The sequence below is a fragment of the Anticarsia gemmatalis genome, chromosome 9 (genome assembly GCF_050436995.1).
Source record: "Anticarsia gemmatalis isolate Benzon Research Colony breed Stoneville strain chromosome 9, ilAntGemm2 primary, whole genome shotgun sequence".
Classification (NCBI taxonomy): Eukaryota; Metazoa; Arthropoda; class Insecta; order Lepidoptera; family Erebidae; genus Anticarsia; species Anticarsia gemmatalis.
In genome coordinates, this window is record NC_134753.1 from 12685449 (window position 1) to 12701069 (window position 15621).

At 33.3% G+C, this 15621-nt stretch overlaps 1 protein-coding gene across 4 annotated transcripts in view; it reads right to left on the minus strand.

The window, feature by feature from the left end:
• Positions 1–15621, minus strand: part of bru3 (CUGBP Elav-like family member bruno 3) — a 797460-nt gene that overhangs the window by 639910 nt on the left and 141929 nt on the right. For 3 of the 4 annotated variants that reach the window (XR_012959607.1, XM_076118110.1, XM_076118111.1), the window contains exon 1: positions 6287–7576. The exons of the other annotated variant lie outside the window; for it this stretch is intronic. Coding sequence is in view for 2 of the 3 variants with exons in the window: in XM_076118110.1 (XP_075974225.1) it covers positions 6287–6623 (337 nt within the window). In the remaining variant the exon portion in view is untranslated. Of the gene's footprint in view, positions 1–6286; positions 7577–15621 lie in introns of those variants that run through there. 4 annotated transcript variants of the gene reach the window in all.

Below are 15621 nucleotides of genomic sequence, written 5' to 3' on the forward strand. Positions count from 1 at the left end.
GTCTAACAGTAACAAATTTGTATTCATAATGATTTCAATTACAGAGCGGAACTGGAACTCTGCCCGGTGAATGCTATAGACTCTACAAATGTAGAGTATGTAGAGACTATAGTCCCCTATCACTTTGAAACTTGATACTGACGTTGGCAAGTTGTGGGCGTTTGCTCTACCTACTGCGATCTCTACTTTTAGAGGCTTCTCATTCAAGAAGCTTAGTCATTCATTATTTTCTTTTGGGCGTATTACGTCATACCATTTGCATGGAGAGAAAAATACCGAATTCTATTAAATGTATTTTTTGTGTGTGTGGGTGTTTGCTAAAAGCAAAAATAAAATTAATTAATGTCTCATGTTCCTTTTTGTTTTTTCATTCATTCTATATTGGTGTGTTCGTCTTATCCATTAAATACTTCAGTAGTTAAGTATGCAGTATTTAGTATGACAACTACGAGTAAATTATTTGCTAACTAAGTAGACGATTCAAGGTCTAGTCGAAAATGTCGTAAAGAATAAATGCCCTAAAAATCCCAAAATAGTTTTTGAAGAGGTGCCAAATCCACCTACCTAACAAGCGTGATTGGCGTAACCTATCTTGTACTAAGAAAAGACGACCTTTTTAATATTAATCTTAACCAACTTTACAATTTATTTAACAACAGCATATAAACCAGCTTTTTACACTCTACGGTCTATAAAATAATTGTATGACTTAACAGTCGCAACATAAAGCGACGCTGCCATAATTGTTCATTTCATAACAAAAAAAAAAACAAATCATCTGATTGTAAGAAAATTCTAGTACTTGGTGGTAAACAGGTTGGACTAATATTTTCTTTGTAATTGTGGAAAATAATTGTTCATTCGTCATCGATTTCCAACAAAACAACCCGAATTGTCACATCCACGCAAGTAAAAAGGATGAACGATATAACTAAAGCATTTTTACTAAACCGTAAAAAAATATATTTAATAATTCCTACAGTATCCCTTCAAGAACAGACAAAAGCAAAATCAAAGCGAATAACAAACTTAACCTATTTCAAAAGCCTGCGCCCACGTGAGCAAATGTTTCTGCCAGTCGAGCAGAAAATGTGGCTCCACTTTTTTTAGCTTTTTTTCTTTAAGCGTTACTTTGAACCGACCTATTCGTTCGTTAACGTATCCGTCAATTTTACAAGCATTTATTTGCGGGTAGATGAACAAAATTTTGGGAATGTAGCCTCTATTACAAGAGCTTAAAAGCGTTTTTAAAATTGGGGCAAAAAAGGGGAAATTTTATTGTTTTTGCAATTTTTTGTGTTGTGTAATTTTGTTTACAACAATTTAAGATGAAAGTTGTTAGATTAATATTATATGAAACACTTTTATATCACAAAAATATATAAGTACACATTTCTAGTACCGAAATTCTAAGTAAAATATAACATAATTTGACTCCTAATAAAATAACTGTAAAAAATATTACAGTGAGGCAAAAATAAATTGTCGACTAGTATGTCATCTAACGCCTATTCACCGTAAGTGGCCAATTCTCGCAAGCATCACTACACAGCACAGTGGGTTAGTTAAGCAATATTCAGTTATAATGAACACTTGTTCACATCAAAGTCTTTGGAAATTAGAGACAGACGTGGTAGTCTTTATTAGAAGGCATTTTTATATCTAACAGTTGCATAGTTGTGTCACTATGTAAAACGAAGGGCAAAATAATTGTGCCCTAAAATTTAGACACACTTCTACAGGCTTAAATATAATGTACGTTGAAGACGGGCTATTTAAAGCTATCTTTTAAACAGTGCTAGGTTTGTTATTCGTAATCAATTACGAGAATAGTATCGAATTTTCGAGAAACTCCTAGTAGTTTCAATTGCTCCTATGTATCATACTGTATAAATATTTTCTGTAATATAAAATCTTTGGTCTCTGCCTACCCTTATGGGGAAAAGTCGTGATTAATGTCTGTACGCATAAAGTATCACTATGAATTCGGAAATTACAATAATTTTTGTCACCGACCCTAATTATTAGCCGGCTATTGTATATTTACTTCCAGTTATAACTTACTCTTCATTATTATTACACTTAACTATTTACAGCCTTTATTTATGTTTACAACTCAATCAAATTATGAAATTTCAAGGGTTTTGATTGATTCATTTTGTTACTCATTTGGGTTTTCGATCGTGTCGGATTGACCCATAAACGTTTACTGTTGAACATAAATAAAGTTGTGACGGAAATGATTATAATCGAGTCGGTTAACGAGAGGAAGTTTATTTCATTACGATTATTATGACGCGTAAAATAAATCGATTTTACATTTAGTCGATTAACTATCTGTGTTTCTGAACTTGAGGATGTTTTTTGTCTTGTTAGGTTTTAAACTTTTGCTTAAAGTTTATTTCAACAAATGTTTCTTATTGTGTTAATTGAAAAAGTGTTGCCGGTACTTGTTTCTTCCTATGAAAAACCGGCTACTTGCATCAAAATAAGAATAGATTTTCAATTCTGACGGCCTCAGAGATAAATACATGTATCATGTAGTTATTTCATCTTTAAAATAAAAATTGTTCAACTTAGCCTACTCCACGCTAAGACTGGGGTAGCCTCCAAAAGTCGGAAAATGGCAAGACGACAGATATTTTCAAAACATACGTTTAACTTTGGATGGCGTCTCTGTATAGATACCAAGAAACATATATAGAAGCACATACATTAGTATATTACAAAAATATAGTCATAGAAATATATTTGACATACAAACATAAAGTAGGATAGCGTATTTCTATTCAGCAGAAGCAGTAAACTAGTGTAGTTCAAAGTTCCCGGCCGTAAAAGATATAAAACTGAACTGAAACTTGCAAGCATAGACAGGTGATTTACATATATCATGCTATAAAAATGTGGATGAGGAGCACGGTTTTGTTTTTCTACTTGTTCACGTAAAACCACGTTTTAGTGGAATAGTTGAATTTAAAATCATAATAAATAATATAGCGACTTATGTGATACTTATGTTTACATGTAAATCTGTGATTTAAATTATATCTCACGACACTCAGGGCTTTAATTACTTAAATAAGTTCGTGTACTTTTTCAAGCTAAGAAGCGGAGGTTAATAACGAAATCATTTACATTATTGGATCTTTCAAAATAATATTGTTGACAAGAATGTGTTTAATATATAGATGATAACAGCAGGCGAGAACAAGAAACGGAGTGAATATGAGTAATGCTGATTTAAATATGTATTATTTTTTTAACCTATTAAGACTTTACCGCAGACAAGAATTAAATTACCTACCAAACGTACCAAAATATCAATTAGTTATTTCAAACTTCCAAAACTGTGTCATTTAAAATCCCATAAAATCAAACCCGGGCCATAACACAACCATTACAAAAGGGTGACAATTTATAGTACAAAATTTTGAACCGAAAATGGCTCGCCTTTTTCCGTCACCCTTGATAAATATGAAACGAAAGGGACTTTCCTTTCATTCGCTGCTATTATTAAATTTTATGTTCCATCCTTCTCACAATGCGTCCACTTATTATAATTGCTATGTTCAAATATTAATGAAGGCCTGTTGAATTTCGTATTTGTTGGTTTGTGTTGATTTATTAGTTGGAAATAATGGTGAGGTAAAATTTTCGAGGCGTTCGGAAAAAAAAATTGATCAAAACTACAAAATTACCAATCTGTGGGTTACTTTCGTTTTTGTTACAAAGTGTAGTTACATACAGGGCAAAATATAAGTAACGTATATTCCTCAAATTAAAATTTCTCACTAACAAATCTATTTGTAAAAGCTCGCCGAAACATGCATAGATTTATATAACAGGCTTTTTTGTACCAATTACTGCATCGTATTGACCTGGGTTAACATAGGATATTTTTGCCCCATAAAATATTTTTAGTGGACAAAGTCGCGGGTAGTAGTTTCTTAATCATATTTTAAAATTTAATTCAGCTTTTATCACCCACATCACAATACAACCAGTTAACAAAATACCGTGCATACCAAAACATTTTCCAAAAAATACCTTCCTGAAATCATTACACGAATTCCAGAATAATAAGGCTACTCATACAAGTACGGTACAAAAACGAAACAAAATAGTTTGTCCGCGACAAATTTTTCACTTGGCGTCATAACACCGTTTGCGTGTGACTGTACAAATAAAAATGTATGGAGTCGAAACTTGAAAAGCGTTGCAAACGGCACGCGACGAAAAAACAATGGAGCAATTTTTCTGGATGCCGTTACACCGTGTGTTGTTTATGTTTTAGTTACATGAAGTGCTTATGGGGTATTGCACTTACTGATCGCTATTTGTGAACCCGAGTGCTTTATAAAGGAAAATGTATGGAGCACTCGTGTTTTATTTGCTTTCAGGTGTTGCTAGTTTTTCTGTCGACTTTTGTGTATTGAGTAATGGGTTTTGTTAACGTATTGGATAGAAACCTAAGAATGTATGGAAATTGCTAGTAAAAACTTTATATCGATGTAAAAATTTGTTTGTGTAACCTACATGTGATTAATACATTTGTAATTGATTATTATTGGCTTTATTTAATACTAGCTGACCCGCGCAACTTCGCTTGCGTCACATAAGAGAGAATGGGTCAAAATTGTCCCCGTTTTTGTAACATTTTTCACCCGTACTCTGCTCCTATTGGTAGTAGCGTGATGATATATAGCCTATAACCTTCCTCGATAAATGGACTATCTAACACTGAAAGAATTTTTCAAATCGGACCAGTAGTTCCTGAGATTAGCGCGTTCAAACAAACAAACAAACAATCAAACAAACAAACAAACTCTTCAGCTTTATAATATTAGTATAGATAATTACACAATAATATATTGAAATAAGAAAAGTCATATTTGATTTGAGAAACTAAACGCTAATGCGTTTATGTCTTCAGATGTCAGTAACGTGAAAAATTTCACGCTGGTGACATCTAAACATGCCGCAGAGTGAATTTTTAATTATAAAAAATTATGATATTATTTGTTAGAATAAATACTATAGTTCTCAATACAAAATAATTGCTGTTCATAATAATTATGGACAATTGAACCGGCAATATATATAAAATTAGATTTTACATTATACATTAGAGAATGAGAACTAGCAACTTACACGCTAAAATATCATTCATTATTTTTACGAACTAACAAAATCCTTCCAAAATAAAATCCACAGCAAAAAATACCTCAACATTTCATCTCCAAACGAAACTAACAATTGTTAGTCGGTAATGAGCGTTGCGAGCGCACTGACATTTGTCAGCGACGTCAGTAGCGTGACAAGTGTCACGCGTGTGACGTCACAACACGCCGCAGCGTGAAGCGTGTTTTTTTATTACGCCTCCACGGACCGAGCATAATCTTTAGGTGACGTGACCTGTGTACCTTATTTATTGTTTGTTTTGATTTTGGTCGGGGAAGGTCCATGTACGTGATGGACGCATTATATGAAATAGGAGTATATCATATTATGTAAGGGTTCCTTTATTTTTGTTGCGTAATTTTCGTCTTTCAATATTTCCACCTAATGTTTTATTAGTATGTTATAATATAATCCGTAGAATATTAAAATAATCGCATTTTCTTATGTTCTGGGGCACAGTAACACTAAGCAATCTAAGTTTGAGAAGTTGATTTAATCTTTTAATCATACAACGTACTAACATTATACGTGTAAAACATACATAACTTCGGAATAGAACTAACCAGCAAACATTTGCTTCATAACAGAATTTTCGTGACAAAGAAAAAAACGTCCCTAATAACAAAAGAATTTCCGTCGTGTCTAGTTTATCACGTGTTCAAATAAATCATACTCACCGGCGAGGTAATAAACAAAGAATTTTCTCCCTCTAACCATTACTATATTCTTTTGGCGCGCAAACCCAATCTAAATCAAGTTACGCCGTATAACTTGGACTAATCAAAACTAATCTTACTGCATAATTTCATACGAATCACGCTCGCTAGATTAAAACTATTTTCTACATTATTTCGATATTTCATTGTGACATTGAACAATAAAAATCCGCCGGCCATTTGCATAGTACACAAAAAATATAAATATGACATGACCTTGGCTAACAAAGCCAATTCCAGCCATTGTCAAACTTTTAGCTTTTATATACGAGACAATATTTACTTCTGCTGCTTTCTTCTTCTATCTGAAAGATATGAAGTCCCATAAAAAAGTTTCGCCACTTACCGCGAAAACATATTTCAAACATTGACTATAAATCGTTACAGACCTTTGTGCATCCCGGTGTGCTTATCCTTAAGTACGGTCAGCTCGTAAATCTTTCCGAACTCCTCGAACATGGGCCGGAGGTCGTCCTCCTCCAAGTGGCGCGGTATCTGTCCGATGAACAGCTTCACAGCATCCTTGCCCGCGCCGGGGGGCGCGCCGGTGCGCTCGGCCGGCGTCTGCGGCGACGCGCGCTTGGCGTCCATGCTCACGCAGTGCACTGGCGTCGTCGGCACGCTGCCCGCGCTCTCCGGCCTACTTTGACTAACACTGACCATGTTCGGCATGCTATAACCCAACAACATCGGGTTAACGCTCCGAAGGTTCGTTCCCACAATCATGTCTATCACAGTAAACAGACTTTTAATGAACACAAATTTTAATAATCACAGTGCTTTGTACTCCGTTTGCCTTAATCTATAAATTCGGTTTGCAAGTTTTTTTAAAGCTCACTCGTGTTTACTTTCGTTTTTCGCGGAGGGCGAGTGTTTAGGGAGGGGTGGGAGAGCGGTGCGTGAGTGTGCGTCGGGTCTGCGTCTGTGTGCGTTCCGTCTCTTCTCACAGTCACCCCGTAATGCGTAATATTATCGATCGCTATAGTAACAGTAGTAGGCAGTACAGCCGTCCCCCCGTTTTTCTCACTGACGCGGATTTATTCCAATGTTTATATCTAACAAGTGATATTTTTATAGAATTTAATATTAAAATTATTATTACGCACTAATATACACTAAATTGCACATCGATTAAAATTAACGACACCGATTTATTAAATACTTATTTCAATAGAACATTTATTAATTGTAAAATTTATTTTAAATATTAATTAATCTTAAAATATTTGGCACGTCGCTAATATTTACACAGTAAATTTGAGCGGTATTTTTTTACACTATTTTGTTAATTTAAATAATATTGCACTTAATAATGTTGTTGTTGAGTTTTTCACACGTGAAAAAGTATAATGTTAGTCTGTGTTTACGTTGTTCGCGCGTCGCACGGGGCAGTGTTTACAAACAAACCGCGGACCGACACAGGTTTATTTTTTTATTTTATTTTCCACCACCGTTTAACTGTGATTGTTCACACGCAATTTGTCACTGTACACACAAAAATATTTGTCGATACGTATCGTTTATTTTCGGTACGAACGCACTTATCACTAACATTACTTAACTAACTTAAATAAGGACTTGACGACGACAAACGATGACGTGACGCACAAACGAAAATCACAAAACACGAACTAAATGAGACAACAAATTCGCCGTGTTCCCGTCTATATGCCTACATGTCCACTAACCTAAAATTCCCTCGGAGGTCCCCTCATAGCACACGCCATGGGGGAGCCTCCAGTCTTGATACAATCCTCCCTTTCACTCACCCTCGGATACGCGAGTAAATTCGCTTTGTGTGAATAGGTTGATTATTTGAAATTTCTTGTTTCTGTGCGCTGTTGACGGTGTCGAGACGTGTACGGCTTTGCTCCTGAATTATGTGCGATATTTATCTGCGGTTGTTTCTCTTATTTATTTAAATATTAAAATTATAAAAAATAATGCGAACTATTTTTAAGATGTTATATTTAGTATTTTAATCATTAGAAGCGATTTGTTGCTAAGATTTGATTTTTAAATATTTATTTTGACTTTATTTGACACATTTTTAACAGAATAATTGCTTTAAAAAATTATATAAATGAATAAAAATTCAGCTTACATTTTTGTTTACAAAAATAGTATAATATGATTATTTTCATGAAAAAATTATATGAAAAGCTATTTTCGGGATTTGAAATTTTCTTTTTTTGGCGCCACTGAAATACGTCGTCATTATTAATAAACACAGCTTAAACCCACATCAACTGTTAAAGCCAAAAAAACTTGGTTGTTGAATTATTTAGTCGGCCGACGCTTAGGAGTTACTCGTAAAACCGAATGCCGAATTCGGTAAAAGGTCTTCAATGTTTGGTCGAGCTATAACTCAAGCCCCAAAAATAGCGAGGGATGAAACCCTCCCGCCCTCACCCCTCCCAGCCTCCGATGATCTTTGCACGCAACTCCTAATGGTTGATTAGAAAAATATATAAAGAGGTAACCCCTCTCTGCGTTATCTTTTTTTTTAAATTATGAACCTCTAGAGAAAAATTTATATGGAAATGTAACGACTTAATTATGGAGTTTCGATCTTATATTACAAAGTTTTATACAAAGTACGTAATTATACTTTCTAATATTACTTGGAAGATTTACGTTATTAGAAAATATAAACGGGGATTGAATTTCTTTTGACCTAGTTTCTTAATGAGAAGAATTATTTGTTCAGAGGTTACGTTATTTTGGGTTCGTATTAATTAATTTTAGTTTTTTACTTTGATCTTTTTTTGGGTTTTAGAGGCTTATAGATACAGTTACTAATATTATTATATGCTTTAGGCTTTGTAGACGTAGTAATAATAATATATTATATTACTTATTTTCACAAGGTCACAGTCTCGTTTGTTTCTTGTTTTAGATACCTTTGTTGTTTTAGGTGGGTCAGATTTAATGAACCTTTTATATTTATATTCTGCGATATTATTTCAAAAGCTTTGTTTATAATTTGAATGTTTACGTTGTAAATAGTATTTTATCAACTTATATATTTTTAAAATGTGTGACGCCGCTTGCAGTTTATTAAAAAAAATGCGTTTAGAAAAATTGTAATTAATGAACATTAGCCAATAAATTAAAAATACATTCAACGTGTAAAATTTCATCATAATCAATTTAATCTTTAAAGCATTTTACAATATTAATAAGGATTAACAATTAAACATGGATAATTTGAATTTTATGCTTAAATTTAACTTTAAATATAATTCAAATATGAAATGAATCAGATAATATAATTAATATTATTGCGGACCGAACTCAATATTTGTCGGATCAATGTTTGCACAAACAGACCTTTGCCACAATTTCACCCACATTATCATTATTGACTTTTCATATCAATAACGTAATATAAATTAGTGTTTAAAATTTCGGAAATTATTTTACTGTTATAAGCTTGATGTTTGATAACAAACATACAAAGAATAAATCAAATCGTTATCATATTAATAATATTATGTGTTTACGATTTTTTTACAATCATAATAAATTTAACCCATTTATGTCCCACTGCTGGGCAACGGTCTCCTTCTTTAATGAGGGAAAGGTTCGGCCTTAAGTCCACCACGCTGGCCAATTCGGGTTGGGGACTGTACTTTTTTTACAATCATAAAATTTTAATCAGATCTTTTATTAACAGTCAAAGATTCAGACATGGCAACTATATAATTTAAAAATACCGCATACGTAAAATATCACAATAAATATATACAAATTTATACATAATATTACGCCTATTATCCTAAAAGCTGTAGGCAGAAATGTACAGAATATACCCACAATTCGCAATTAACAATGTTACATCCATGTAATATTCGAGTCGACATACAAAATATAAATAAATAAACATATTTAATTAAAATGAAACGTTCAGAGATGCAGGTGCATCAATTAGGTACCGTTTGGTGTGGTCTGGCCCCGAAACGTCAGCGGCATACGATCCGGCGACCGAATACGGCAAATACTACAAACCACAAATGTTCGGACGTGAACGTTCAATGTTACTAGTTTCATGTTAAACTGATTAGTTTATTTGTAATTGTAGTTAATATAAAATTTGGATTTATGATTTTAAACTTTTTGATGATAAATGGAAATTTCACGGTTCAGACAAAATAAATTTCAATCAAAAAATTAAACGTGCGTAGTTCAGACGTAGTTTTATTTTTTTACTAGCCGACCCGCGCAACTTCGCTTGCGTCACATTAGAGAGAATGGGTCAAAATTTTCCCCGTTTTTGTAACATTTTTCGTTGCTACTTCGCTCCTATTTGTCGTAGCGTGATGAAATATAGCCTATAGCCTTCCTCGATAAATGGACTATCTAACACTGAAATAATTTTTCAAATGGGACCAGTAGTTCCTGAGATGAGCGCGTTCAAACAAACAAACAAACAAACAATCAAACAAACAAACAAACTCTTTAGCTTTATAATATTAGTATATTTTTTTATTAAATACGTTCCTAGAGACAAGTTTTTTACCTAAGCATCAGTATTTAGCTAAATATACCTAAATTATATTAGTCTGTTACCACATAAATTTTACTTGCTATATTTTAATAAAATTGCCGCCTAAGAACTTCTCGAAATTGCTGAGATCAACATAGGCAGGTATTATATATTTTTAATTCTACATAATTGCAATACACCAAGATTCGACTGTAAAATCCTAAAAAAATAACAAAGTCGCATTTTACGTAAAACAAAACGCTTGTAAAATCTCGCCGAGCAGACAAAACCGCAACTTGCTACAATTTACATCAGTTCCACCCACAAAGAAGTGTTCTAACATTTATACCTTTCTAGAACAATCCGGAAAATATTCGACATGCCCACAAAATTTTAGATTCCTCCCAGTTGTAAAGTTTGTTAACTAAACAAAGGGGTTTCGACCTACTTATTGAACATTTTGCATTGAATATTTGAGCAGCCTGTGCCGCGGTACTAACTGTCTTTGCACGACATTACTTGCGGTGACTTATCTACGACAGTTATAGTACACAAAGGCAGTTATTCTAACATATGATATATCGTAAATCTATTTTGATATAGTAACTAAATACTACATATTCTAAATCAACAACTCATGTCATATTTGTCTGTCTATTGTGCGATAAACTCAAAAACTACTAAACCGATTTTCATGGTCCAACAATGAAAAATTATTTATGATGAAGATTAAGGTATAATAATTTTAATAAGTAGTGTCGTGAAACTTAGCGATAATAATTAATGCTATTTGCTAAATCTACTGGCAGCAAAACAGTCATCAAGTTCCGTCTATAAACTATCAGATAGATATAGATATAATAAGTGTTTAAACTAGTCTAAATCAGTAAGATATTTGTTAAGTACTGATATAACATAGAATACATGTGCATTCCACAGCACATTGTTTCTATGCTACACACGTTGTATCAAAGCCGTTGATCCACCTTAAGATTATAGGGAAGCGGGAAACGTTGTCATGGCAACAGTACACCTTACCGTACTCATAACAGCAGCATGAGATAAGTTTTTGGTTTAAGATCAAGTACAGGTACCTAAAGTAAAAATACTTCATGACCTAAATTTAGTTTAATAAAAAAATATGTAGCTTCGCATCGAGTATTTTACGTGAAATGGGTTTTAAAAAAGCGGTATAAGTCGAACGGTTCGTCAAAGCTACGTTTATTACTGGTTTAAATCGCTCCTTCAATGCAAAAGGGCCACAACTCAAAAAAAAATGAAAATCGTTTTATTGCAAAAATGACACCTGAACCGACTATATTTTATAGTAAAAAAAAAACCCCCATCATTTTTGCTTATATTATGGCTGCACTGACTTACTGCCCTTTTTGCATTAGCTCACTTTGACAGGTAATGTCAGTGCAAAACAGCCACTTTGCGAGTTGCGCCCGGAGATTCAACGCAAATGCTCGTCAGTTGCATGAAAAAGTGCCACAATCGAAAATATGTCTGTGTTGGGTGCAAAATTTCAAGTTAATGTGATTATATTTTACAATACAAAACTGCCATATTTTGGAAAACGTCCTTTTTGCATTCTAACTATAGTATTTGTTACCATATTTTGTAATACAAAAGTGCCATATTTCTGAAAACGACCGTTTTGCATTCAAACACTAGTATTTGTTATTATATTTTGTAATATAACAGTAGCATATTTTGAAATACGTCCCTTTTGCATTAAATTATTGTGGAATAAATTATCATTTTTAGCGTGCTAGAATGGGAAGGCCAGAAATATGACCGTTTGGTATGATAATAATTTTAGTTTTCGTTACAATTTTAAAAATAAGATAATACATTTTGATGCAGGCAAAGTAAAGAGGCACCCTTTCCTTTCAAATTCCTCTTTCAGGGGCAAGATCCGACCAGTCCTTTTCAAATGCGTCTAGGTCATCCCGCCATCTCCATTTAAGTCTCCCGCGTCTGCTATGACCATCTTCTGGTATCCAGTTGGTAGATATGCGGGTCCACCTTTCCGAATGCATATGGATAACTAGCTGACCCGCGCAACTTCGCTTACGTCACGTAAGAGTCATATTTTCCCCGTTCTTGTACCATTTTTTACTCCGATGCCGAAAAAGAGAAGAGGATTATGTCATCTACAAAACAATGGTTTGTTAACTGTTTACCACTTACAACTATGCTTTTGATTGCCATAACACCGCCAGGCTCCTGAAAATTTCTCTGAGGGTGCTGATAAATAATTTGGGAGATAGCGGGTCTCCCTGTTTCACGCTTGGAATGGATATTGTTATCTATTGCTTTGATGAGTTTGATGTATGAAGGTTCGATTCTACATAGTATCTTTAAGTAGGACTTGGATGGAGTGATGATTCTATGGCGGAATGAGTAATGCTGTCAAAAGCTTTGGAATAATCCACGAATCTATACTAATATTATAAAGCTGAAGAGTTTGTTTGTTTGTTTGATTGTTTGTTTGTTTGTTTGTTTGTTTGAACGCGCTAATCTCAGGAACTACTGGTCCGATTTGAAAAATTCTTTCAGTGTTAGATAGTCCACTTATCGAGGAAGGTTATAGGCTATATATCATCACGCTACTACCAATAGGAGCAGAGTACGGGTGAAAAATGTAACAAAAACGGGACAATTTTGACCCATTCTCTCTTATGTGACGCAAGCGAAGTTGCGCGGGTCAGCTAGTGCTAAATATAAAGGCTTATAAAACTCAAAAACCTTTTCTATTATCTTATTTCTTTAATACTCCTGCTGCACTCAGTCTACTCGTCACGTTACCCATTGATTGATGATGATGATTGATGTTTAATTTTACTAAATAATGAAAGTTACGCACAAAGTTGATCTCAATAATTTTACTTACTTAATAAAAAGTTAAGATTTTTTCATTTAGATTGTTTAATACAATGTTTTCCTGGTCTATTCAGTTATGGTTTTACTTAGTAATTATTATTAAACTTTTTGATACGGTTTTTTTACTAAAAAAGTACAATTAACCATTTTTATTTGTAAAACTGTGTTTAATTTTTGACATATTTCTCATAATATTGGTTCAAATTTTGAATGCAAAAGGGACTTATATGCTTTTTTCTCTTAATAGGTAACAGCTATTACAAAGTTTATTTTGTAGAAAGATAGAGCTAAAAAATACGCATCTAATGATATATTAACATCTTATATTTAATAAATAAATATATGAAATGTTATAAAAAAACAGTTTCAAAAATTTGTTTTGGCTCTCCTGTAAAATTTATAGATTTCGATTTGTGGCCCTTTTGTATTCAAGGAGCGAAATATATGTACTTATTTGGATAAAACGAAAGCCTTTACTTAGGACATTTTCGTTTTCTTACCAATATTATTTAATATTGACTATAATTTGTAACGAATTTTGTTCCTATTTTCTATCCCACTCGTATCTTTCTGCCCTAATATTCAACTATATTTTTTTTCTAGTTTCCTATCCGGTATAGTTAAGACCCATGGTAGTTCCTCCACACGAACCATAGTACTGTCTCCGAGCTTCAACATGACGGTGACGCTTTTGTAAAACGTTTGACGTTACATGAACACCCAATTAGTGAGGTGCAATTTTAGAAAAGCATTTTGGAAGTATTATTTTTGGGTATATTGTGATTCGGTTTTAGATGGTCTTTATTCTGATATTGGGCGAAATGGAAAGCTAAAGAACATCGCACCGGACTATAAGAGTTAACAAATAAAGATTGAACCTGTGTATTGTGCACACACTTTGCCACAATAAACAAAGCCCTACACAGTTGGCGGGTTTCAATGAAACTGGCCGCCGTAGCCGAAATCGGCCAGGACGACATGACATCAGTATAACTATACGACGATTTAAATCACGTTTCGCCATTTCATATTCAATGAACAATACAATTATACTTATTTTCCTTGACAACTATCCCACAATATTACTATACTGACAATGCAGTTAATATTTTAAGCTGCTTAAATAATGAATGGTGAATAAAATATTTTATAAAATATAACATTTCCTACGTTTCATAAATTATATTCCTATAATATAATCGACTAAGTCATGAATTGTTTGATCTATCAAGTTTGTTCGTAATGTTACAACTTTGACAGTTGGATGGCAACATTTTAATGCTTTATCATTTCAACTTACTTTGAGAACTGTCAAAAATCACATTTAACTTATTATTGAAGAGTTTGGATGGAAGATTGTGAGACGATATGATTAACAATGTAATGTTTTATGATTCATTTAAGCATGAATATTTTTACGAAAATGTCAATAGAGAGAAAAATTTGCCTTTTTTCAAAGAAATAAAAACGTCTAAAATGGCTAATTCCGGTGATCCGATGACTAATTCAATACCAAATTCACATACATTTGTAAACGAAAATATTTTTGTTTGGTTCAGAATTTTTAAAGCTACAAACACACTGACACGTAATCTATAAAGTTCAACGCACACCATCTCGATTGCGGGTAAAAACCCAACATTACAGCCAAGTACTGACACATTGGCTCAGCTCTTATCACGAATCGTAGTACAATCAACTGTTGGTACAATTATCGTGACTTTTATTAGCGCATGACACGAATTGAGGGTGACAAAGTTAGTAGCAGCCCTGTCACCTAAGGTTGCCTATTGTCAGTAATCGAAAGCCCTATGCTATCGTGTGTCATTCGAAATAGGGGCCTGAAGTTATGCATTTTAATTTTAGATTACAAAATAAGTTGTAAATGTATTGTGGGTTTGCTTTTTGCCCCATATTTTATTAACTAGTGCACTGCTTTAAAGATACGTACAAAACGTTGATGTAAATTTTAGGTGTATATTGCTAAGTAAAAATAAAAAATATTTTATAAAAAGTATATTTATTTCAGGAAAGAAAGCATCACGAAATAACATACCTAGTAACGAAAACAATTTTATAAAAGTCCATTAGCTTAAAAGGTCAGCAACACAAAAAATCCGTACGACAACTTTTTGACCTGTTTAAAAATAAATACTGCGAAAGCTCCAGAACATTCTACCTGCCCCAAAATCATGCCCCCAATTTGCGCAAAATCGATTTGTAAGTTCAACCCTAATTCCACCCCTGTGACGTAGAGTAATACAGTCGTAAAAATACCACAATTAAAAACATGGAATAATACACGTGTCGTTTTTATCGTAATAGCACCATTTTGAATATTTTCTA